Raw genomic sequence first — 27,821 nt, forward strand, 5'->3', positions numbered from 1 at the left:
AGATCCTGGCTGCAAAACTTCCCCATCAGTACTTCCTCTATCTTTTTTTTTTTTGCCGGAAACAATTTGCCCCGAGCTAACATCTGTTGCCAATCTTCCTATTTTTATTTATATGAGCTACCGCCACAGAATGGCTACCGACAGATGAGTGGTGTGGTTCTGTGCCCAGGAAGCGAACCCGGGCCTCCAAAGCGGAGCATGCCAAACTTTAACCACTAGGCTGTCAGGGCTGGCCCCCTCTTTTTTTTATGAGTTATGTTCTCTTCAAGCTTTAATCGGTCAAGAAGCCATTTGCTATGAGTATATATTATAGTTACATATTTGGCAGAAGGTTGAAATGAGATGTTTTTACATAAAAAAAGTAAAATACTTTCTTTAAATGATATCCTATTTGGAAAACTGTGTAACCCCCCCACCCTGTTCTGGTACTTAATATCAACCACCAAATAATCTAGAGTTTTAATTCTCCTGGTACTCAAATCTCTAATATTAAACCTTAGTATAAAATTTACGTCGTAATCATGGTTCTCATTTCCTCGCTCTTCCCCGCTCCCATCTCAAATACTCATAAAATGGCATGTAATATGTTTTAAGATTATGCCTTTCAATTTAGAAATGCTTCTGATGTATGTTATTCTCTGATGAAGTAATTTTATGCATGTATAAAGATTTTATTTTATAAAGGATACATTCTGTGCTTTAAAACAAGAGAGAAGCCTTTAAAAATAACATCAGAATAGTATTATTTTTCTCTTCTCTGATCTTTTTGACAGATTCAATAAAGGTTATGGTTTCTAGTGATTGTTTGCAACCTCCAAAACAATCACTTGTAGACCAACCGTACTACAAATATGTATCTTACAGCAGCACAAATTCAAGTTTTCTTATTTTTTCAACTATAAGTTTTAAAGTTTAAATGCTATTATTACTATTTTTGTTCACTAGATCACTGCTCATGTTAGCCTGGTGATATAAGGCTTATACACATTTTCTAGAAATAGAAGAAAACTAAATGAGTTGTCATATATTTTTGGAAAATAAATGCACATGATTAGGTAATGGGTTTACAATTGTACTGGAAAAACACTTTGCGATAAAACAATGCTCTTTTCCAGTCAATTGAGATAATCTAGGTTTGGCTACGGCCAGTGTATACTGAAGCTGGCTTGTATCTTCCCAACTCTGTGTTCTGTGATGTCACGATGGTAGCTTGAAATTGGTCACAGTGGAAGCATTTATACTACAGAAATCAGCAAATGCTATAAATCAGAGGTTCTGTTCCCATTCTGAAGAGCCATTAAATATTTCCCAGCACACCACTGGCAACAGCCATTATTCCTTTAAAATACAATTTAATTCTTTATTGTTTATGAGAATCTTATTTGAAGAGCTAAATGGTTGTTGTCTTCTGTATAAAGCTGTCTTTCTGGAAGAAGATTTAAATGTTTCCCATTAGTTTACAGTAATGGAAATGTGTGACTTTCACTGAGAAGGGATAAATATGTGAGGCCTTATCCACAGAGAGGTTCTTTTCTTATCAGGGAGGGGTACCCCATTTAGAATAAAATGCTCAAAATTTGGATTTTTATCTTAAAAAAAAAAGGCATCCTATTTTTAACCTAATCCATGCTTATGAGGCAAAATATCTAGACTTCAAATAGAACCTAACAAATTTTAATTCACAGTCAAAAATGACTATGATTTAATGATAAAAGGTTAATTTAAAATATTTTGTAAAGTATGAAAGAAACAATTTTATTAGGTGAACTCATTTATTTGACACATTAAATTAGGCAAAGAAAAATACAGGCAACTGCATAAAAAGAATCACATTCTCATACTACTTGAACACACAGCAGTGGTCGAAAATAATGAATTGTGGAATGGACCCCGAGATTTAATGCAAAACACACCCTGTACAGAAAAACCTTCAGGCTTCCAACTTCACTGACCCCAGTACTACACGCGCTTCCTGATACTCCTCAGCTTCTTCCAACTCTTTTTCACTCTCCTGAAACGAAATACAAGAAAAATTAGGTTTATCCTCCTCAAACTTAAGTACTTTGTTATTTACTCAAATATTACAAACTATCAACGTAAACACTTCAAAAATTAAAAGGAAAAGGATCCTAACCCTCATCTAACTACAGTAAAATTCCACGGATTTTCCACAGTTCTGTTCTTTATAGGTGAGGGAAGAAATAGCAGGTCTGGTTTTGTGTCACTGTATATTCTCAGTTAGTGAAAAACATGGTCATGTAAAGTCACTGGCAAATAGAAACCTCAAAAAATTAAAAAAAGAATTTTATTCTCATTTTGTCAACACATCACCACACAAAAGGATTATTATTAATAATGAACTAAAAGTAAAAAATCATGATTTACTAACACGTTAAGTATATGATAACATTCAGACCAAAATAACCCTCCAACTACTCACAATGACAAAGATGGCTACTGGTGTCACCCTAGAGTTAGGTACAATCTTTAATTAGAAAAGTGAACCGTCTGCTTGTTAAGGAGTAGTATTCACACTATTATAAGAAACAAAGTACGAACATCTTCATTTTCTAATATTTAAAGATTGAGTTTTTCCTTGATACTTTTATAGAGAAAACTTTTACTACTATATTGTAACGGTAACAGATAAGTAAAACAGTGTCATCTAAGTTGTGCGTAGGAAATTTTGTTTGATTTTTATTTATTTTTATTTTTTTTTAAATTTTATTTATTTATTTATTTATTTTTCCCCCAAAGCCCCAGTAGATAGTTGTATGTCATAGCTGCACATCCTTCTAGTTGCTGTACGTGGGATGCGGCCTCAGCATGGCTGGAGAAGTGCTGCATCGGTGTGCGCCCGGGATCCGAACCCGGGCCGCCAGCAGCGGAGCACGAGCACTTAACCAACCGCTGGGCCACGGGGCTGGCCCTGATTTTTAATAAATAAATAAAGCTAAGGTCAGGAATTCATGTTAGGTCAATAAAAGATGGAGATACATAAACAGTTAAGAGCAGAGGGAATAAAGTGCGTGTGTGTATTTAATATGGAAATTAAAGCGTAAAGACTGAGAATCTGCTTAACTCAGACTATAGGTCAGAATTTCTTAAACCTCTACATTACACCTAAACATGTCTTTGTTCATGTCAGTAAATATAAACACTTTGAGGGTAGAGATATTGCTGAATACATATATCACCCAAAGACAATATTATTTTTTTTCAAGCAATTTCTATTACTTTCTTAGAACTAGTTTCATGAAAGAAAAAAGCATTTAAATTGTCAGGAAATACCAATGATTCTTCTGTCTCAGGTAGTATTTTAATAGAGTAATTAGTTCCTGCTTTCATCTATCTTTTATTTCAAAACCACAGCTTCATTTTTGGCTTTTTAGGAGAGTTATTCTGCCTTTAAAAGGTTCCTATAGATAAACATGGAGTTCTGTGTCAAAATTAAAGTAAAATGTGAACATTTCTCTCTTTTTTTCTACAGATTTAGTCCTAATATTACTTTGGTGGGAAAACAAATCTCATTCTCTTTCAAAGAACACATATGATCATCCTGAAAAGGCCTCATGTTATTTTTGTTATATAGGAAATAACTATGAATCAGGAGACAGCTATGTAGTTAATAATATTAGCTCAAGAAAAAGAAACATATAAAATGAGATTAGTAAAGGAAATGTTAGAATTCATCCAATTATTATCAAACAGCAGTAACAACTGGCTTATACATAGTATTATGCTTTTATCTCTATTAAAAAAGAAATAAGATGACTTTTAATTATTCTTAGAATCCTTTATAAAATTATTCTGCCACTGTATCACAAGGCATTTATAACAGCAAGTATGATAACAGTGTTATCCAGCTCCAAGTTAATATGAGAGGACTGCCTATATTACAGGGTTTTTTTCCTCTTAAATTGATTTAGGTTTGAATCTGAAAGAATCCTAAATCTTTTTTCTAAGGGCCCAAATTCATTTGAAACATCTGGACCTTTTAAAATTTCAGTATACTCACCTTTCATGTGTCAAAAAAGATCTTTACGTATGAAAACCAAATAATTCAAGATATTGCTGCACAATATTAGTACTATAAATATCTACCATGATAACTCAAATATAATTAATTAACTAAATTTAAATAAATAGAATAAACATGCTAGACACAGTACTTTTACTGGAGGCATAACATAAAACACAATTTAAACTCCTTTATTTATTTAAAAATATACTGGTACACAGAGCAAGCGAACAAAATACATCACCAACTAGTTTTCAGTGTTAAATATTTAAAATTTTGGCCTTCCATGTATTAGATGGAAAAATTTTGAAACATAAGACAGAGAAGTATTTACTTACTAATAACTGCAGAAGATCGGTATACGCAGCTTCCAACCTGCGCTGGCAATCTGGGATCATCATCCGGGACTCTTGCAGGATCTCTGCCTGTAACAAGAATCTCTGTGAGACGTGCAGAGATGGTAGAACTTAATGTGTTTAGCTCATTAGCTAAAATGATTTAGAGGAATCACAAAAAAATTATGGTTATGTTAAATGGTTCAATATTTTAACTTAAATTGTATTTATTCTAAGTTAGAAAGAATGACTATCATACTGTAAAATATACAAAGTACAAGTTTTAGATCTAAACCTTTTTGGTAATCACCTTCTTATGCTACGTGAAAATTAACTGGAAAAGCTTTTCATAGAGTATTTATTTTAAAAGGCTATTTAAAATAAACTATTTCTCCCGCTGTCACAAAGCACCTTTATCCAAAATGGGATCAGCTGGTTACATAAATATCTCCTGCATCTTTTGAGTAATAAAGAAAAACAGTGTTCAGATAATATCACATGGAGATAATTACTGCATGAAAAAAGTTATTGAGTTATTGATCACATCGCGTGCACACTGCAGGAGGTTCTCACTGAAAGACAGAGGTAAAGAAAAATGAAAAGCAAGGACCAGCAGGTTCATATTTTTGATGCTTATCATGCATAAAAAGTTATTACTTATCCTTGTGCTTCATTTTAGGATAGAGATTATTCTCCCCATGAAGTTGGAGCAAAATTACCAACCTAGCACCCCTCCGAATCTGAACTCCCACTTCTGACTATTTCTCCTGGAGACAGACACTACAGAATTAAACACAGGAATATTTATTCTGGAGGATATTTCTAGACTAAAAATCCATCATTCAAAGCTGGACTGTAAGATATCAAATCATAAAAGAAGAAAGAAATCAAATTAATGCCTGGGAAACTCAATCAATAAGAGGGTAAATAAGCTCGTGTCAGATGTTGGACCTCAAATAAGTCTTTTTCCTAAGGTAGTAGGAAGCTGTTTTTCCAGAAAGAGACACAGGGATCATTTAAACATTTCCAAAAAATGTTTGGTCAAATACCTTTGGTTAAATGGGCACAAAATCTGAACTTTTACTAAGGATCTTTATTATCTAGCTCATACAAAATAAAAAGGAAAGATATAATTTAATGGTAATTATATTTTAATAGAAACTACTAAGTCCCAGTACCTTCTTCCTTTCCCCAATAGTTTTGTCATAACTCACAATTAAACAAAAATCAGAATTATAATATATAAGGATGCTCTCTATCCACATCTATTTTCTCAGATGAAAATCTACTGCCAAACTTCTAATTCTTTTATTAATAAGGCATAGGTTGAAAATTTCAAACACAGGATTATGACTTTACTTCACAGCTAATCATACTATGCCTAGACATTTAATCACTGTAACTAAATTATTTTTGTATATCTAGTTAGTTTGAATACATGTGAAAAATCAGTGACAGGCACATCTCACTGGGTAAGCGATTCATATTTCCTCCCCTATGGACTTCCCTTGAGATTAGGTCATAGGAATTAAACTAGGTAAAATGAATATAAAGAATTACGTCAAACACATGGTAAGCCAAAATGTATACCTGTAAAAAATTTTTTGAAAGCTTTAGTGTTGTCACTGAAATGAACTTGAAACAACGCTGTCCAAAATAACTTCTACTCATTATTATTCTATCCACTATAGAGCAAGAGTCCTCAGTCTATCAAGATGGAACTTGGACTTAAGTAGGGCCAAAGCTCAGTCTCTCCCATACGCCAGCCCCAATTCATTCAGTAAGTTTAGTATGTAACTGCAGGACGCCAAGTACAGGGAATACAAAGAAAAAGAGAAAGTCTTGGTCCTCCAGTGAGAGCATAACATGAACATAAACATTTGACACTGCTTCAAGAAGACCATGCCATAGGGGGCCAAAGGCATACAGTCCAGTGATGACTATGATGTGAGATCCATAAACCACAACTCTATCAAGGCTATAAATCATACACTTTACCTTATAACAATGACGTACAAGTGTCAGGAATAATTTGAAAAGATAGTATATAAGATGTGATTATAGAGTAAAGACACTTCTCAAAATACCTGAACTAAACTAAATGAGTATTATCTTTCGAAGTGTTCCCCTTGGGAGGGAGTCACTCAAATGAAAGGTGTCTCTGTTTAAAATATCTGAATAAACTGTCAGTTTATTCTAATGCTGACTATGACAGGACTGGGATTAAGTCAGGATCTTGGCACAGACTGGAAGGCACAAGGAACCTTAGGCGAATACAACAGGATGCAGTCCTACTGATGTCTTATTGTTTTTAAAACAAGTTATGATTTTTTGGGGGAAGGTTATTTGGGTAAAATGCAAGTTGGGAGAGGCTTAGCAAGGCTCAGATTATAACAATGAATAAACTACTGAACTAAAATCTGGTCAATTTCCTTTATAATCAAAAGTGTATAAATTAGAAAGAAAAGGCCCTAATTGGCAGATCTTCATTCATTCAGAAAGAAGAGTTCTGTGAAATAATCTGGCCAATGTCAAGTTCTTTTGCTACTGCTCAATTTGGATAAGGTTTCTGGCTTCTTTAATCATCCAGATCATTCACCCAGCACTGGCCATACCTATAATAATCTATAGACACTCTAATATTGGATACTGGCTGCTTCTGGAGCCAATGGTAACTGCATTAGTTTGCCAAACTGAGCTCTAGAGTAGTCCAGAGATCACTGCAACAATGGTTAAATCTTTCCTTTTACTGGTGGTAAAATGGTACCGTACTAACATGCCAAGAAATCCATTTGACCAAAAAAGAAAGAAAGAAAGAAAAATGGTAACTATGTGAGGTGATGTATGATATGTTAAGTAGCTTGATTGTGGTGTCTATTTCACAATGTATATGTATATCAAATCATCAAGTTACACACCTTAAATATATACAATTTTAAACTGTCAGCTATACCGCAATAAAGCTGGGGAAAAAAGATATAAAGATACTGACTAACAGATGCAGAATCACAGAGTCACAAGAGACATAAGTGGTCATCTAGTCCAGTCTCCTCAATTTATAAATGATAAAGTTGAATCTCAGAGTGATTAGCTAGTTGACAGGGTCTGAGTTATAGCCTGTGACTCTGACTTTACCTCTAGCATACGAATTAGTGGTAGTGGTAGCCAGTCTCCAACGTGGTCCCCAATGATCTTCACCTCCTGGTATTCCTGCCTTTGTGCAGTCACCTCCCATACTGAATTTGGGTTGGCCCTGTGCGATCAATGGAATGTGGTAGAAGGGGCATTCTGAGACTTGGGACCTGAGGCTAGGTCTTAAGAAGCCTTGCAGCTTCCTCATGGCCCTCTTGGAATGGTCACTTTTGGGAAACTCTTCTCTCAGGACCCAGGCACCATGCCATGAAGCAAAAAAAAGAAAAGAAAAAAAGAGAGAGAGAGAAGGAAAGAAAGAAATTCATTTGACTTATGTTTTGTGATTACTGCTGAATGGTTAAGGATGTAAGAAGAATCCCATGAGTCAAAACCCTAACATATCAATAATTACTTTAAATATAAATGGTCTAAACTCACCAGCTAAAAAACAGAGAATTACAGATTGGACCCAACTATATGCTGTCTACAAGAAATTCATTTTGAATGTAACAAGATAGATAGATTGAAAATAAAAGGATGGGAAAAGATATATCATGCAAACATTAAAAAAAAAAAAGCAGGAGTGGCTATATTAATATTGGATAAAGTAGACTTCAGAGCAAAAAAATTATTAGGGACAAAGAGAGATGTTTCATAATGATAAAATGATCAATCCACCAAGAAAACACAGTGATCCTAAATGTGTATGCACTAAACAACAAAGCTTTAAAATACAAAAACAAGAACTGATAAATCTAAAAGGAGGGACAAACAAATCTACAAATACAGTTGAGGATCTCAATGCTCCCTCTTAGTAACTGACAGAAGCACTAGACAAAAAAATCAGCAAAAATAAAAAAGAACTGAACAGCACCATAAACCAACAAGCTCTAACTGATATTTACAGTACACTCTACCTAAAAAGGAAAAATACAAATACTTTTCAAGCACCCATGAAACATTCACAGCAATACACCCTATCCTGGGTCAAACAACAACAAAAACAAAACAAACAAAAGTCTCAACAAATTTAAAAGAATTTACACAGTATACGTCTGACTATAATGGAATAAAATTAGAAATCAGTAACAGAAAGAGAGTGGGAAAATCTTCAAACGCTTAGAAATTAAGTGACATACTTCTAAATAACCCATGGGTCAAAAAGAAAGTCTCAAAAGAAACAAGAAATACATAGATAAATGAAAATACAACATGTCAAATTTTGCAGGATTCAGCTAAAGGAGTGTCGAGAGGGAAATTTATAGCACTAAATGTTACACTAGGAAAGAGGAAAGATCTCAAATTAAAAATCTAAGTTATTACTTCAGGAACTAGAAAAAGAAGAGCAAAATAAACCTAAAACAAGCAGAAGAAAGGAAATAATAAAAATAAGACCAGAAATCAATGAAATTAAAAACAAGAAAACAACAGAGAAACGTCAATGAAACAAAGAGCTGATTTAAAAAAAGAAAAAAAAAAAGATAAACCTCTGTTAAGACTGACAAGGATAAATTAAGAAGGCACAAATCACCAATATCAGTAACAAAATAGAGGATATCACTACAGATCTTGCAACCAATAAAAGGAAAAAAAGGAATTCTATGAACAATTTTATAATATTGTTCATAATGCTCATAAATTCAACAACATAGAAGAAATGAACTAATTCCTCAAAAACTACAAATCACCAAAATTCAACTGATAATCTGAACAGTTCTATAATCATTAAAGAAATTTAATTTGTAATTAAAAAGTTCCTGAAAAAGAATTCTCCAAGCCCAGATGGTTCCACTGGACAATTTTACCAAATATTTAAAGAAAAATTAACACCAATTTTACACAAATCCTTCAAGGAAAGAGAAGAGGAGGGAACATTTCCCAATTCATTTCATGAGAAGAGTATTGATACCAAAACTAGACAAAGACAGTATAAAATAAGAAAACTGCAAACCATTATCTCCCATACACTCAGATGCAAAAATCCTCAACAAAATATCAGCAAATCGAATCCAGCAATATATGTAAAGAATTATACACCATGATCAAGTGATCAAGCAGGTACGCAAGGCTGGTGCAATAGCTGAAAATGAACCCATGTAATCTGCAATATCAACAGGCCAAAGAAAACTCATATGATCTTATCAAAGAACACAGAAAAAGCATTTGACAAAATCTAACACCCATTCATGATAAAAACACTCAGCAAACTAGGAATAGAGGGGAACTTCTTCAACTTGAAAAAGACCACCTACAAAAAAACCTACAGCTAACATTGTACTTAATGGTAAAAGACTAAATGCTATCTCCCTAAGACTGGGAACAAAGTAAGGATGTCCACTCTCACCACTCTTATTCAACATAGTACTGTAAGTCCTAGCTAGAACAATAAGGCATGAAAAAAAAATAAAAGACACACAGATTGAAAAGAAAGAGAACTGTCCCTATTTGCAAATGACATGATTGTCTATGTAGAAAACCAGAAGAAATTTGCAAAAAAACTCCTAGAACTAGAACTAATAAGCAAGTTCAGCAAGGTCCCAGGTTACAAGATCAACACACGAAAAACTGATTACACTTCTATATCTAACAACAAATACTGTATGTGGAAACTGAGACTAAAAACAATACCATTTACAATAGCTTCAAAGAAAATGAAATATTTAGGTATAAATCTAACAAAATATGTGTAGGATCTGTATGTTTAAAATTACAAAATATTGATGAAAGAAGTCAGACCTAAATAAATTCGAGAGACTTACCATGTTCATTGACTGGAAGATTCAACATAGTAAAGATGTCAATTCTCCCCCAAATTGATCTATAGGTTTAACATAATTCCTATCAAAATCTTAGCAAGGTGTTTTATAGACAAAGGCAAGTTTATTTTAAAAATTTTGTGTAAAAGCAAAGGAAATAGAATAGCTAAAACAATTTTGGAAAAAAAAAGAAAGTGAAAGGACTCACTCTTCCCAATGTTAATGCTTACTAATATAGCTACAGTAATCAAGACAGTATGGTATTGGTAAAGGGATAGACACAGATTAATGGACCAGAAGAGAGAACCCAAAAATAGACCCACACAAGTACGTCCAACTGGTTTTTGACAAAAGTACAAAAGCAATTCAACGGAGGAAGGATAACCTTTTCAATAAACGCTGCTGGAGCAACTGGGTGCTCATAGGTAAGGAGACGAACCTCAAACTAAACCTCACACCTTATACAAAAATTAACTCAAAATTTATCAAAGCCTTAAATGTAAGACATAAAACCACACAACTTTTAGAATAAAATAAATAAAAAATCTTCAGGACCTAGGACTAGGCAAAGAAGCCTTAGACTAGAAACTAAAAGTATGATTCACTAAAGGAAGCATTAGCTGTAAATTAGATGTTCTCAAAGTCAAAAACTGTTGCTCAGTGCAAGACCCTGTTAAGAGGATAAAAAGACAAATTATAGACTAAGAGAAAATATTTGCAAACCACATATTCAACAAAGAAAGGGCATTTACATAGAATATATACAGAACTCTTAAAAAACAGTAAAAAACCAAAGCATCCAATTAGAAAGTGGGGAGAAGATATGAACAGACATTTCACTGAAGAGGATATACAGATGGCAAATAAGCAAATGAGAAGATGTTCAATATTATTAACCACTAGGGAAATCCAAATTAAAAGCACAATCAGATATCACTACACATCTATCATGTACATGATGGCTAAATGCTAAAAAAAAAAAATAGTAGTAACACCAAATACAAGTGAGGATGTGGAGAAATCGAACCATTCACACGTCACTGGTAGGAATGTAAAATGGTACAGCCACTCTGTAAAAGAGTTTGGCAGATTCTTTTAAAACAAAAAATGTACTAATACGACCCAGCAATTGCTTGCGCATTTATCCCAGAGAAATGAAAACTTATGTATCATGTAAAAATTGTACATGAATGTTCATTGCAGCTTTTTTCCTAACAGCCCAAACCTAGAAACAATCCAGATGTCCTTCAATGGTTAAACTGTGGTACATCCACACCATGGAATACTACTCAGCAATAATAAGGAGCAAACTATTGATACACTCAATGACTTTGATGAACCTCAAGGGAATTATGCTAAGTGGAAAAGGCCAATTTCAAAAGGCTATATACTGTATGATTCCATTCCATGTTTTACAACATTCTTGAAAGAGTGTTAATTATTTAGGGTTTAGGGAGTGGAGAGAACAGGGGCTATAAAGAGGTAGCACAAGGCAGTCTTGTGACAGAATTGTTCTCTATTTTGATTGTGATAGTAGTTCTACATGTTACATATGTGACAGAATTGTATAGAATTATACACACAAACACATACACAAATGAGTACATGCATAACTAGTGAAATATAAATAAGCTTTGTGGTGAACAAATGTCAGTTTCATGGTTTGGATATTCTAATATAATCATGCAAGATGCTAACATCGTAGGAGGACCAGTGAAGGGTATATGAGACCTCCCTGAGCATTTTTTGCAACTTCCTATGAATCTATAATGAAAAACAAAAAAGCAAGTGTACAAACAGAACACCATTTATAAACCTGAGTATATAAACCACCAGACGATAATATTTTCTTGCACAATTGGAAGTTACTTTAAATGTACTTCTATTACTGATTAAAAATCATATGGTGTTTCTTGCAGAACCAGCCTTGTGAGAGACCCTTGGTCAAATTCCTCTTTGTAGACTGAAGCCTCCTATAATTTTCCATATATATGAAAAAACTTCCCTTTCATTTTAGGGGGGAAAAAATCACATTTTGAGTGTTAACTCACGTTTTAAGAAAATCACAAAAGATGTGTGCATCTTTCTCAAAAAGACGGATTTCACAACACTGCAATTATATATAACAACTGCAAAGTTTTTGTGAGAAATCTTTGTTGAAAAATTGTACCAAATTTTTTGGTCTTTTTTGTCTTTTAATATTACTTCTGGAAAATAAGAGATGAATCATGCCTTAGGTGAAACAATAGAGATATGTTTGTCATTATTGCCAATCATTTCTGCTCCAGGATAGATTTTTTTAAAAAGGACCAGAATATCTTCAACAGTTGAGGGCAAAATCCTCTGTATCCATCCCTAATTATGGGATGAGGAGAGTAGAGAAGAAGAGGGATAGCACAAGCAGGAGGCTAAGATCAATCTGGGCCATATTTGAATGTTGCGTTATATTGTTTAGCCAGAAAAGAAAAGGACAGCAGAATAACTATTTGACTGACAGGTATTTTGGCCTCTTAGGGTCCTAAAACTTCTGCCTAGTTACTTATTTTAAAAGAACCAAAATTAGGCCTTGTCTAGAAGAGGCCAATTTTGGCAACCAATTTCAGATAAAAAGTTTGGTAGGGACTGACAGACAGCATCCTAAGTGTGTGTTACAAAATAGAGCCAGTTCGAAAGATTAGGAAAGCCAGAGCAAAACGGATCCAAGTGAGAGAAGAGACAGGTAGTGAGAAGCGGCTGAGGATACCATTTAGCTCAGAAGAGGAGGAAATACAGCGAGAAGAGTAGAGAACCCACAATGTGCAGCACTTGGCTTCCTTGGCATTTCCAATGAGGGGCACAGCAAATGTCAAGAAACCATTACCGACATTAAGTTCCTAGGCAATCAGGCATAGAGCAGTGCTTCTGGCAATGCAGGTCCTGTTGCATATAATAAAATACATGAATGACTGGCCACAGTATAGCTAAGCTAGGAAAAGGAAATTGAGAAAAGCATGTAGGCTGGGCAAAGACAAGATTTCATGAGACTCTGAAACAAAATTGCAATTGACAACTGTATACGCTGCAGGTTGACATCAGCAGCAGACAGAAAAATTTATTGTTCTGTAATTAGATATGGGGTAGTATTTTTGAACATAAGTACTAGGTTGACCAGGAATCTAAGAAATCATGTTATAAACCATGACCAATTGTGACAAAAGAATTTTAACATGCCTGAGTATAGACAGGAGTTTTTTTTTTTTTTTTGTGAGGAGATCAGCCCTGAGCTAACATCCGCCAATCCTCCTCTTTTTTTGCTGAGGAAGACGGCCCTGGGCTAACATCGGTGCCCATCTTCCTCCACTTTATATGGGACGCCGCCACAGCATGGCTTACCAAGCAGTGCGTCGGTGCGCGCCCGGGATCCGAACCAGCGAACCCCGGGCCGCCGCAGCGGAGCACGCGCACCCAACCGCTTGCGCCACCGGGCCAGCCCCTAGACAGGAGTTTTGAACAAAATTTTTTCCATTTTACACCTGCATATGTAGTCAATGATATAACCAGTAAGTGGTTAATATTTTTAAGTAACAATCAGAACAAAAGATGCAATAAAGAGTTAATCCTTACCTATAAAGTAGTGATTTTATTGAAAGATGATAAATATATAAATATAAATGAAATAAAACAGTATTCTGTGATAATCTGACATTATTTATAGAATTTAGAAAGGGAACATATTTATTCCCCACCCCACGTAACTTAGAACATTCTACTCTAGCTATACAGCTATTTTTTAATACATTATTGGTGATGAAAAGAACAGGGCAAAGAAAAACTAAATGAGGTCACTAGTTACACAACAGGGAAAATAAGCCTGATGGGGTCCAAGAAGGACCTGGATGAAACAAAGCTATATACTATGTCATAACGTCTCTCACTAGATGTGGGAAAACAACAGAGGATGACATCAGAGTGAGAGAGGTTCAAAAGCGATATGAATATTTATGGAAGTATATATTAAAAAAGTATTTAACTATCATAATTTTAAGAATTTTAAAAAGTTACATTCCATATGTTAATCCTTCTGAAGAGCAGTTAGTTCATAAAGGTCAACATATGGGAGACACACTACATCTACATATCAGTTTATATATCCTCCCCCAATTTATGAATATCTGACACACAAATGTCCTTTGCTATACCACACATCGAGGAAGGCAAGCTCTCCTAGAAGCTCAAGAAAATAAGAAAGTTCTCTTCCTGGAGAGCCAAGAGAAGATGATGTTCCAGGTGCCACTGCATTCCTTGGCACAGCAGAGAGTAACTACCAACAGAAAAATCCATTTTAAGTGATGAATTTTGCATAATTAAGTCTGCTTCAAGTGTGCACCATTCCCATTTGTAACATAATTTACATGATGAAAACCACTGTGAGCTCATAAAGCTGATTTAAAAAATAAGTCTTGACATATAAGCCGTATATTCTGTATATACATAATCTGTATATCTGAGATACAATCTGCTCGTTTATACTCCTTTTTCCTGGTGTCATCTGGATTTTATTCTAAATGCACTGGACACTGGATTTTAAGTAAAGAAGCAAGTGATGTGATATACATTTTAAAGAGATCACCCTGGCTATTGTGGTGGGAAAGGAATGGAGGCTAAGAGACAAAGAGCTATGACAACTAGGAGGCTTTTGCAGTAGTACAGCCAAGAGATGACAGTGGACTGGACTAGGATAGTGGCTGTAGAGAAAGAAATAAAGGGAGTAAGAAACAGGACTTCGTGATATTAGATGTGGTCATTAGAAAGAGAGAGAAGCATCAAGAAGAGACCCACTAAATTTTTGGCTTGGGTATCTGGATAAGTGGAGGTACTATTTACTCAGGGGAAAAACAAGAGAAGGAATAACTTTTGTTTTTGGGGGGTGAGTTGGGTCAAGGGAAGACCAAGATTTTTATTTTAGACACCCAAGAAGATATGTCAAGTAGGTGATTGTTGACTATATTTACCAGGAATGGTCAGGCCCAGAGATATAAATTTGGGAGATACTGGCACTAGAACGAATGTCAAGTAAGCAGGGACTCTGGAGGTTTTTGTTTTGTTGTTGTTTTTAGCAGCATGCCTAAAAGAGTGCCTGGAACAGTATTTGGGAAATAGCAGGGGTTCAATAAACCCCTCTGAATGAGTGAATAAATGAATGGGCATAAAGATGGTACTTAAAGTTATAGGATAGTATGAGATTACCTAGCAAGGGATTGTAGATAGAACTCTTTAAGGTTAAAAAATATATATATAGATAGAGATAGAGAGAGAGAGAGAGAGAGAGAGAGAGAGAGAGAGAGAGAGAGAGAGAGAGGGAGAGAGGGAGAGGGAGAGGGAGAGAGGGAGAGAGGGAGAGAGGTAGCAGGGGAAAAAGGCAAGTTTCAGCAAAGGAGACTGAGGAATAATGGCAGTGACACAGCATGAAAAGCAGGAGGCTGTTCTATCAAAGACATCAATATAAAAGAGTGTTTCAAGGAGAGAGTGGTTACTTGTGTCAAATGCTATTGAGGTTATGTAAGATGAGGACAAAGAAGTGATAACAATGTCACTGATGGCTGTGACAAGGGCTAGGGCATATAATCTATTCTCACAGGAAGGAAGGTAGTATGGGTACAGATGCAAGTAGGTTGATAGATTTTGTGGTGGGAATATGAGGAAGTTCCCCCGACGGCCTCCATTTTCTCAAAGAATTATGAAACAAGTGTCAGCCAAGGGTGAATATTCAATAAATGCTCTGATGGAAATGAACAAGGTGTCATGGGACCACAGAGGAGGCGCAACTAACCCAGTGTTGAGGGGAGTGTAAAACAGGTTTAAAGGATGAAGAGGAATTAATAAGGAGAGAGTAGGCAGGAAGAGTAGGAAGAATATCCTAGACATATGCAATATCCCAGAGGCAAAGGAGAAAAGGCATGTTCAGGAAACTAAAAGGCAAGGCCTAAGAGGTCCAGGTAGGGACTGGTAAGAGATGAGGCTACAGAGAGAAGCAGGTACCAAAAATCAAGAAAAGCCTTGTATGCAATGCTAAGGAGACTGAAATTTGTCATGAGGATAATCAGAAGCAGCCACTGAAAAATGTAATATACATGTATTTTATTTTGGTGGGCTTCACATCAGTTTGAGGAAAATATTTGTGATTTTTAATATATAAGTATATTTAATATAAGATTAGGCTATTTTTATACTTAATACTTAAAACTGGAGAGGCAGTACAGCTTAATGGTTAAGAGTATAAAATCTAGAGCCAGAATGCCAGGGTTCAAACTCCAGCTATGCCACTTAGCAGTCGTGTGACCACGCTAAGTTATTTAATCTGTGTTTCAGTTTCCTTATTTTTGAATGGAGGTTTTAATAGTAAGGAAATAAATAACAGGACCTTCTCAGAGGGCTCTTAATACATTAGTTAATATGATCTTCTATAAATGTTAGCTATCACTATTTAAGATACAATTTTACCTGCTTTTTAATGGCATAATTTTCACCATCTTCGGCCTTCATTTTTTCAATCTTTTCTTCTTGTTGTTTTGCTTCTTTTTCATACATCATTTTTTCTTTGACTAATCTATAAATAAACAAAAAATGTTTGGAGAATTAACTTTCTCTCTAGCAAAGAGACCACAAGAAACAAAGAATCTATGTAAATGTTAAACATATTTAAAATACCAAAGTATATGTACTAGATGGGAAGAGGGGAAGAAAAATCCTTTAGTCATAGATAAGTATGATCATCATGCCCTTAATCCTATACCTGCCTAAAGCAAGGGCAATCTATCAAAGCATGAAATTCTTAAATTTTTAATTAAAAACACATTCCATTATAATAATTGTATTTACAATGTAAAAACAACACCAACATTTCTGTCTTGTTTTTTTATTGGTATATGTTTTCCAAACCTTTATACATGTACATGAAACATATTGAAATAACATAATGGTAAAAACTCAGCTTACTGGGAAAAAAAAAATCAGTATATTGCATGCCAAATACAAAATGAAAAAAGATTAGATTATTTTCAACAACAAAATTATTATAATAAGTATTTACTGTGCACTTAATTTTTGTCTGACCTTCCTTGCGTGAGGGATTGCAAAAGATAATTTAGACACGGTTCTCTCATAGACTAGTAGTGGAAACAAACAACTATTTCTTTACTAAAGCAAGAAAAGGCATTGATAAAGATCAGGAAGGTTTTCAACAATACCAAACAGAGCAATACAAAGTTCTACTGATTATTCCTCAGACAACCAAAATTCAATTAACCATAACAGCTCAATCTCCCCTAATTCTGTTAATCAAAGTTTCAATACAAAAGAAAAGTGCAGTCCAGGAAAACTCTAACATTTCTATACACGTATCTAAAGAACAGAAGAAAAAGCTTTCACAGTCCCTACAAATTAAAAGCAGCGTTCTCCATATGGCTGGCTTGCTTACTTCTAGACCTATGTTGCTGGTATGGAATTTAAAAACCATATTACAGCATGGGTTTTCTCTAATCATTTGCAATGAAGATTTTTAAATGTATTCAAAACATGATTTAATTTTCATATTCTAATAGGACTTAATATAAGTCCATAAATATCAAAAAAAAAAAAAAAAAAACTTTTGTCAACTACCTGGGAGGCTTTTAAGTCAGATTTTAAGTAGGGATTAAATCACCACATAAACTACACACTTAATATTAAAATACTGAAACATTCCAGTTTGGAATTTTGAAGTGTGCAAGCAAGGCCCATCCTGTCCTTTATGATCTTGTGTTACTGACATAGATGGAAGGAAATACAACAAAAAGTTAATAGTATTTACAGTAGAATATTATGTGACCTTCATACACTCATCCTGAAATACCACACTCATCCTGAAATACCTCCAAGTGAAAAAAACCAAAGTACAAAATAGATGTAAATTTTATGTTGCCATGAACATAACAACAACAAATGATACTCAAGAAACAAATCACAAAGGACACCTGGGAAACCACCTTTTGTGGTCACCTGAGGAGGAGGCCCTAATGATTTGGGGTAGGAGAGGTCAGCTGGGAGGTAAACAGGAAGGCTTTCATTTTATGTCTTTCCATAAAGTTTGAGGACTTTTTTTCCCATGTATAAGTATTACTTTTATAAAAAAAGTTAGATGCTAATGATTATCTCTGAGTGGCACAACTTTAAATGATTTTAAAGTTTGCTAGTTATTCTTTTAGTTATGTTTTCTAAGTTTTCTGGAATAAAGCAAAATTCATTTAGAAGGATACTAAAATATACCTAATGGTTGTAATTCTCAAACATTGCTCTCCTTTGCAACATCTGCAAATGCTATTAGTTAAAATAACAAGTACAAACATAAAGTCATAATTTATTATATTTTAAAGGCATAATTAACTGAAAATACTTTCCATTAGTCTTACAAACCCACGCTTACAGAGAAACATAGCAACTTCAAAATCTAGTCACTTTTAGTAGTTAGACAAATAAATATATAAGATGAAAATAAAGAAATAAGAGCAACAGAAAAGGATAGACATAAGGAGAAATTTTCAGAAATGACAACCATCAGGGTAATAATCAAGTGATAACTTAAACTACTTAACTGTATATGTATGACATAATGTGATTTTAAAAATGTAGGCCAGTGTTTTCCAAACTATTCTATGGTACACTAGTGGTCAAATAAGCTTAAAAAACACTGCTTGGCAAATCTTAAAGATTTACAGTATGTATTTGCGTAATAAAAGACTGAGAAGTCTTGTAATAAGGAAATCAGTTTAACTTTGTTCAAATGCAAGCTTAGTTGAGGCAAAAAAGGACCCCTCTCGCCCCTGCCAGCATTCTCTAGAACAGCTGCCCCCAACACAAGTTTGAGAAGTACATTGTAGAAATCTGTAAACTTTACACAAATTTGCATACAACACATTTAAGCATACTGTTTATAAAATTCTAAATAGAATAAAAGTTTTGGGTAAATCAAGAATTTAGAGACCCTGGGATAAAAAAGTTATAGCCTAATTTGTAATCTTGATTTCACAGTTTTTCTTACTGTAAGTAAGATTTTCATAGTTATAACCAAATCTGTACTTAAGGCCATCTAATAACTACAGCTCAACACCAAGCCATGCTAAGGATACAGATAGGCCAATGCAATTAATGATGGTAAGAAACTAAAACATTATGGATATTATCAAACAAAAAATGTAGAGAAAAGAGCATAATAAATCCCATCACCTAGGCTTAACAATTGTTAATATTTTGGCAGTCTTGTTTCATGTATCTCCTGCCATTTATTTATGTATTTATTTATTAGTATTTTCAGACATTGTATCTTTGGCTTGAATTTTGAGGTTAAAAGCCTGTGATTTCTTACACCCTCCCCACCTCATACCATATGCAAAAATTAACTCAAAATGGATCAAAGATCAAAAAAACTAAAATTATAAAACTCCTGGAAGAAAGCATATGGGTAAATCTTGGTGACCTTGTACTCGGCAATGACTTTTTAGATATGACATCAAAAGCACAAGAAACAGAAAAAAATAAAAAAAGATAAATTGACCTTCATCAAAATTAAAAACTTCTCTGCTTCAAAGGACACTATCAGGAAACTGAAAAGACAACTACAGAATGGGAGAAAATATTTGCAAATCATTTATAGGCTAAGGAACTTGTGTCCAGAAAATATGAAGAAGTCTTACAACTCCATAATAAAAAGACAAATAACCCAATTAAAAAATGGGCAAAGCTGAATAGACACTTCTCCAAAGATATACAAATGTTCAAAAAGCACATGAAAAGATGCTCAACATCATTAGACATCAGGGAAATGCAAATCAAAACCACAGTGAGATATCACTTTACACCCATTAGGATGTCTCTAATCACAAAGTCAGATATAACAAGTGTTGTTGACAAGGATGTGGAAAAACTGAAACCATCAAACACCGCTGGTGAGAAGGTAAATTAGTGCAGCTGCTTTGTAAGTTTGGCTATTCCTCAAAAAGTTAAACACAGTTACCATATATCCCAGTAATTCCATTCCTAAGTATATACCCAAGAGAAATGAAGACATGTCCACATAAAAACTTGTACATGAATGTTCATAGCAGCATTATTCATAACAGGTGAAATGTGGAAACTCTAAAGTCCACCAACTGAAGAATGGACAGACAAGATATGGTATACCCATACAAAGGAATAGTATTTGGCAATAAAAGAAAATGAAGTACTGACTCATGCTACAACATGCATGAACCTTGAAAACATTATGCTAAGTGAAAGAAGCCAGACATGAAAGGCCACATATTCTATGAATCTATTTAAGGATATATCCAGAATATGCAAATCTATAGAGAATAAAGAAAGTTGATTAGTGGTTGCCTAGGACAGGATGGGGAAATGGGAGGGTAATAGCTAAAGTGTTTGGGGTTTCTTTTTGGGGTGATGAAAATGTTCTAAAAATGACTGTGGTGACAGTTGCACAATTCTGTGACTATACTAAAAATAAATGAATTGCAGACATTAAATGGTTAATTTGCATGGTATGTGAATTATATCTTAATAAGGCTGCTAACAAAAAGAAAAAAAAAAGCTGACTGACCACACAGTCAGCTACAGGGGAAAAGTGCAAGTACTGGATACGTCCAAATCCGGATTTATGACAGCCTATCATGTGAACAGCATGTATAGAAATCTGCATTTGACTTATAATTTAAAACTGCTTTAACAATAATTTTCAGTATTGATGAAAATATTTATCCTCTGAGATTTAAAATTTCAAAATAAAATCATTAATGCATATCATATCACTACAGATATTTCTCTAAAAGGTCCTTTTAAACAGTAAAAGAAACTTGCTAGGACAGAGATGGCAAGTTGCCGGCCTGCCTAAATAAGACCTAAAGATGGTTTTACTTGATTCACAATGTTAAAAAGAAAGAATAAAAAAGCAGAAACAGACTTGTTACCACATTAAACAACTGAGAAATTTAACACATAAGTCTGGATTTCCGACCTTTCTTGGATGTTTTTCATCAGGAACATTGGGGCTGCACTTCCACTACTGGATGGAGCTAAACAGTGGCTGTTGACTGTTTTAGATGAGGCATGTGCTGTTCACTTTGCCCCGACTCACACAACTCCCTGTCTCCCAAATACTCAGGCCTAACACTTGGCCCCTGTAAACAACTGAGTTTGGAATCCATGTGCTGGAGTAACTTGCATATCATCAATGCAACAGTGTTATTACTGTGGTTTTTATTATCTTTATAGAATCAGGACTATTATTCAGAATATCAGGGATACTCAGAAACCAGTGGGATTAGCACTGACACTTTCAATATTCCTAAAGCTGGTAGGTTGCTCAACTCCCCTAGTAAATAAAAGCTCGGATTGGACAGGCTATCAGAAAGAGGCACATTCAATAATATCCTGTAATTCAAAGACTTAGAACAAGGGCTGGCAAACTATGGCCTGTGAGCCAAATTTGGCCTGCAATTTGTTTTTATACGGTCTGAGAGCCACAAATGGTTTTCATGTTTTTAAATGGTTAAAAAAATTAAAAAATAATATTTTGACATGTGAAATCATATGGAATTCAAATTTCAGTGTCCATAAAGTGTATTGGAATACAGCCACACACACACATTCACGTATGTATCATCTACAGCTACTTTCAAGCAATGACAGCAGAGATGAGTAGTTGTGACAGAACTGTATGGCCCACAGAGCCTAAAATACATACTATCTGGTCCTTTACAAAAAAAAAGGGTTGCTTACCTCTGACTTGGAAGACCTACTTAAATCTATCCAACCCCTACTTAAGTGTCTTAGCATTTATCACACTGCACTGAAGCCAGTTTACTTGCCAGGTCTTAAGTTCCCTGATGACAGGATTAGGCTCTATTCATACCGTATTCTTGATCTTTACACATAGTAGGCACTCAGAGTTTGTTGAACGAGTAAAAAGTTGAGTCTAAAAATCTCACTGTTGGCCTTTTAACATTTTCAATTTAAAGAGATGTATAAGACAATTCTGAAGTGGAACAAAAGTGATTCACAAAACTTGAGAAATAAGAAAAACGTGAGTTTTGAGAAAATATACAACGAAAGAGCTGGATTCTATGCCTAGGCCCATAGACAATTCTGGCTGGTAATACAAGTCATCCTATTCCACTGTGTTTGTCTATGGAAAATAGCAGCAGGGGCCGGCCCGGTGGTGTAGTGGTTGGGTTTGTGCACTCTGCTTTGGTGGTCCGGGGTTCGCAGGTTTGGATCCTGGGCGCAGACTTATGCACCGCTCATCAAGCCATGCTGAGGTGGCGTACCACATAAAGCAACTAGAAGGATGTACAACTATGACATACAACTATCTACTGGGGCTTTGGGGAGAAAAAAGGAAAAAACGAGGAAGATTGGCAACAGATGTTAGCTCAGGGCCCATCTTTCTCAAAAAAAAAGGCAGCAGTGGCCCCAGCAAAATTGAAGAGACACTTAACTACATATCACATTTGACAAGTCAAGTTGCTGAATATGTGCATGGCTATTAGAATATCAAAACAAACAAAAGTAAAGTCTTTGTTAAAAAAAAGTTATATTTTGTAAAATGGTTCAGGATGCAAGCTACTGAATAGCAAACGTACTGCCCCAAAAAATAAAAAAAATTACAGTGAGAACCCAGTAACGCCAGCATGTAAAATTATAGTCAATAAAATGCTAGGGGGCAAGATGCAGTAGGAGAAACTGAAAAGGTTCCACTCTCAAACAGTATAAATCAATGTATAGATGACAAGTCACATGATGTGGAAGAGGTTTTACAGAGTATACACACATCTTCAACTTCACTAGAGATTATCAAACTGCTTTCCATAGTGGTTGTATCAATTGATACCCAACCTGCAATGTATGAAATTTCCTACTTCTCCTTAGCATCCTGGTAAACAAGTGGAATTGTCAGAATTAGTAAATCTCTGACAATAAGAATATGAAATGGTATTATATTATGGTTTGAAATATTAATTTCCCTGAAAACTCTTAAGGTTATTTATGTTTACTAAAATAGTAGTTACTGGATAAGTATTTGCTAAATCAACGAATGAATATCTTCTGGTGAATTGAGCTCTTCTCCCTTTCTTCAGGGAAGGCTAAGATTTAATAAGAAGACTTAAGTATATAGAGTCAGTTTTAAATTTGTTACTAAAATATTTTTCTGTAACATACATATGTGTATGATCTTATAAATATAGGAATAAATATGAATAAATATCAAAAACGAAATTTTAAAAATCATTCATAATCTCATTGCCCAAATTAATTACTACTGATCCAAAATACACATAATTCTAAAATCCAAAAAGGTCAAAACCTTAGGAAGTTTTTTAAAGTTTGGCACAAACTCATTTAGAAGCAAAACGTGACCTCAATTGACACGAAACTATTTATAGACTTTAGGTGTTCTACTTAATGTGAACAGTCACGTTTCACTACAGAAATATTAATGTGTTTGATTATAGAGTACTTTTCTAGACGCTATTACGTAAATGCATATAGTACTGCTCCAAAAATCTAAAAAATTTGGGATTCAGAAATACATATGGGCCCAAGGGTGTCATATAAGGGATTATGGACCTATATTAATATTTTGAATATTTTCCACTAGTCTTTTTCTTTGAACATGTTTGTGTGAAAATTTGTACATCTTTTTATATATATACACACACACACATATAAACATAAATAATTGGGATAATGTATCATATCCAATGTCATTAAACGTTCTTTGAAAATAGAGCTGCTAGTGGCCATCCTCATATTACAAATAATACTGTGATGAACATCCCTACTCATAAATTTTATGGATGTGTAATATCTTATTTCACAATATTTAAAATATATAGTGCCTGATGGGAAATTAGACTAAGTCCTTTCCCAGTAAACACTGATCATTTACTGATGAATACCTCATTTTCCTACTGATGTGATAAGCCACCTTTGTCATTATTATTAGTAATAAATAAAACAGAAATATTAAATGAATCTATGCTATTTTAGCCTACTATTTGGTATGTCATTTTAGTCAAAGAAAACAGTATGCCAGATTTCATTGTTTAAATATTGATATCAAAGCTCACATTAAAGAGATGAACAATTATAAAGAAAAAAATAAAGAAAATGGAACATCAAGGGAAAAGAAGATATATCTGATAACCAATAGGAGTTATAGATAATATAGAAAAAAAGCACGGAAAGAATTTTTTTTTTATTGATGTTTTAATGGCTTCTAACATTGTGAAATTTTGGGTTGTACATTTTTGTTTGTCCATCACCATATATATGACTCCCTTCACCCCTTGTGCCCACCCCCCACCCCCACTGCCCCTGGTAAGCACAGTCCAGTTTTCTCTGTCCATGTGTTGGTTTATATTCCACATATGAGTGAGATCATACAGTGTTTGTCTTTCTCTTTCTGGCTTATTTCACTTAACATAATACGCTCCAGGCCCATCCATGTTGTTGCAAATGGGACGATTTTGTCTTTTTTTATGGCTGAGTAGTATTCCATTGTATATATATACCACAATTTCTTAATCCAATTGTCAGTCGAGGGACACTTAGGTTGCTTCCACTTCTTGGCTACGGTAAATAATGCTGCAATGAACATAGGGGTGCATAAGCCTCTTTGGATTGTTGATTTCAGGTGCGTTGGATAGATTCCCAGTAGTGGGATGGCTGGATCATAGGACATCTCTATTTTTAATTCTTTGAGGAATCTCCATACCGTTTTCCATAGAGGCTGCACCAATGTGCATTCCCACCAGCTGTGTATGACGGTTCCTGTTTCTCCACATCCTCTCCAACATTTGTTGTTTTTTGTCTTGGTGATTATACCCATTCTAACGGGCGTGAGGTGGTATCTTAGTGTTGTTTTGATTTGCATTTCCCTGATGATTAGTGATGTTGAGCATCTTTTCATGTGCCTGTTGGCCATCTGGATATCTTCCTTGGAGAAGTGTTTGTTGATTTCCTCTGCCCATTTTTTGATCGGGTTGTTTGTTTTTTTGTTGTTCAGTTGTGTGAGTTCTTTATATATTATGGAGATCAACCCCTTGTCAGATGTATGTTTTGCAAATATTCTCTCCCAGCTGGTTGGTTGTCTGTTCATCTTGATTCTGGTTTCATTTGTCTTATAAAAGCTCTTTAATCTGATAAAGTCCCACTTGTTTATTTTTTCTTTAGTTTCCCTAGTCTGGGTAGGCATGTCATCCGAAAAGATTCCTTTAAAACCAATGTCAAATAGTGTGTTGCCTATATTTTCTTTTATGAGTTTTATAGTTTCAGGTCTCACCTTCAGGTCTTTGATCCATTTTGAGTTAATTTTTGTGAATGGCGATAGCATATGGTCCACTTTCATTCTTTTGCATGTGGCTGTCTAGTTTTCCCAACACCATTTATTGAAGAGACTTTCCTTTCTCCATTGCATGTTCTTAGCACCTTTGTTGAAAATTAGCTGTCCGTACATGTGTGGTTTTATTTCTGGGCTTTCAATTCCGTTCCATTGATCTGTGTGTCTGTTTTTGTACCAGTACCATGCTGTTTTGATTACTATTGCTTTGTAGTATGTTTTGAAGTCAGGGATTGTGATGCCTCCTGCTTTGTTCTTTTTTCTTAGGATTTCTTTAGCTATTCAGGGTCTTTTGTTGCCCCATATAAATTTTAGCATTCTTTTTTCTATTTCTGTGAAGAATGTCATTGGGATTCTGATTGGGATTGCATTGAATCTGTAGATTGCTTTAGGTAATATAGACATTTTAACTATGTTTATTCTTCCAATCCACGTGCATGGGATATCTTTCCATTTCTTTATGTCATCATGGATTTCTTTCAATAATGTCTTGTAGTTCTCATTGTACAGGTCCTTCACCTCCTTGGTAAGATTTATTCCTAGGTATTTTATTCTTTTTGATGCAATTGTAAATGGTATTATCTTTTTGAGCTCTCTTTCTGTTAGTTCATTATTAGCATAGAGAAATGCAACTGATTTTTGTAGATTGATTTTGTACCCTGCAACTTTGCTGTAGTTGTTGATTGTTTCTAATAGTTTTCCAACAGATTCTTTAGGGTTTTCTATATATATACAATCATGTCATCTGCAAATAGTGAGAGTTTCACTTCTTCGTTACCTATTTGGATTCCTTTTATTCCTTTTTCTTGCCTAATTGCTCTGGCCAAAACCTGCAGTACTATGTTGAACAGGAGTGGTGAGAGTGGGCAGCCCTGCCTCGTTCCTGTTCTCAGAAGAATGGCTTTCAGTCTTTCCCCGTTGAGTATGATGTTGGCTGTGGGTTTGTCATATATGGCCTTTATTATGTTGAGGTACTTTCCTTCTATTCCCATTTTATTAAGAGTTTTTATCATAAATGGATGTTGTATCTTGTCAAATGCCTTCTCTGCATCAATTGAGATGATCATGTGGTTTTTATTCTTTGTTTTGTTGATGTGATGTATCACGTTGATTGATTTGCGGACGTTGAACCATCCCTGCGTCCCTGGTATAAATTCCACTTGATCATGGTGTATGATCTTTTTAATGTATTGTTGTATTCGGTTTGCCAATATTTTGTTGAGGATTTTTGCATCAACGTTCATCAGCGATATTGGCCTGTAATTTTCTTTCTTTGTATTGTCTTTGTCTGGTTTTGGTATCAGGGTGACGTTGGCCTCGTAGAATGATTTAGGAAGTGTTCCATCTTCCTCTATTTTTTGGAATAGTTTGAGAAGGATGGGTATTAAATCTTCTTTGAATCTTTGGTAAAATTCACTGGACAAGCCATCTGGTCCTGGACTTTTATTTTTTGGGAGGTTTTTGATTACTATTTCGGTCTCTTTACTTGTTATTGGTCTATTCAGATTCTCCATTTCTTCTTGGTTCAATTTTGGGAGGTTGTATAAGTCTAAGAATTTATCCATTTCTTCTAGATTGTCCAATTTGTTGGCATATAATTTCTCATAGTATTCTCTTATAATCCTCTGTATTTCCGTGGTATCCGTTGTAATTTCTCCTCTTTCATTTCTAATTTTATTTACTTGAGCCTTTTCTCTTTTTTTCTTAGTAAGCCTGGCTAAGGGTTTGTCGATTTTGTTTATCTTCTCAAAGAACCAACTCTTTGTTTCATTAATCCTTTCTACTGTTTTTTTGGTCTCAATTTCATTTATTTCTGCTCTGATTTTTATTATTTCTCTCCTTCTGCTGGCTTTGGGCTTTGTTTGTTCTTCTTTTTCTAGTTCTGTTAGGTGTAATTTAAGGTTGCCTATTTGGGCTTTTTCTTGTTTGTTAAGGTGGGCTTGTATGGCTATGAGTTTCCCTCTCAGGACCGCTTTTGCTGCATCCCATATGGTTTGATATGGCATATTATCATTTTCGTTTGTTTCCAGATAGTTTTTGATTTCTCCTTTAATTTCATCAATGATCCATTGGTTGTTCAGTAGCATGTTGTTTAATCTCCACATTTTTGTCACTTTCCCAGTTTTTTTTTCATGGTTCATTTCCAGTTTCATAGCCTTATGGTCTGA

The 27,821-nt window shown here is 34.6% G+C and overlaps 1 protein-coding gene across 1 annotated transcript in view; it reads right to left on the reverse strand.

Annotated features, from left to right (window-relative positions):
* Positions 1 to 1,753: 1,753 nt before the first annotated feature.
* Positions 1,754 to 27,821, reverse strand: part of TBCA (tubulin folding cofactor A) — a 77,164-nt gene continuing 51,096 nt past the window's right edge. The window contains exons 2-4 of the mRNA XM_058567194.1: positions 16,725 to 16,830; positions 4,360 to 4,446; positions 1,754 to 2,011 (exon numbers count right to left, since the gene is read on the reverse strand). Coding sequence (XP_058423177.1) covers positions 1,931 to 2,011; positions 4,360 to 4,446; positions 16,725 to 16,830 — 274 coding nt within the window. The 3' untranslated portion in view covers positions 1,754 to 1,930. The remainder of the gene's footprint in view (positions 2,012 to 4,359; positions 4,447 to 16,724; positions 16,831 to 27,821) is intronic.

This window comes from Diceros bicornis, chromosome 1, assembly GCF_020826845.1.
Source record: "Diceros bicornis minor isolate mBicDic1 chromosome 1, mDicBic1.mat.cur, whole genome shotgun sequence".
Lineage (NCBI taxonomy): Eukaryota > Metazoa > Chordata > Mammalia > Perissodactyla > Rhinocerotidae > Diceros > Diceros bicornis.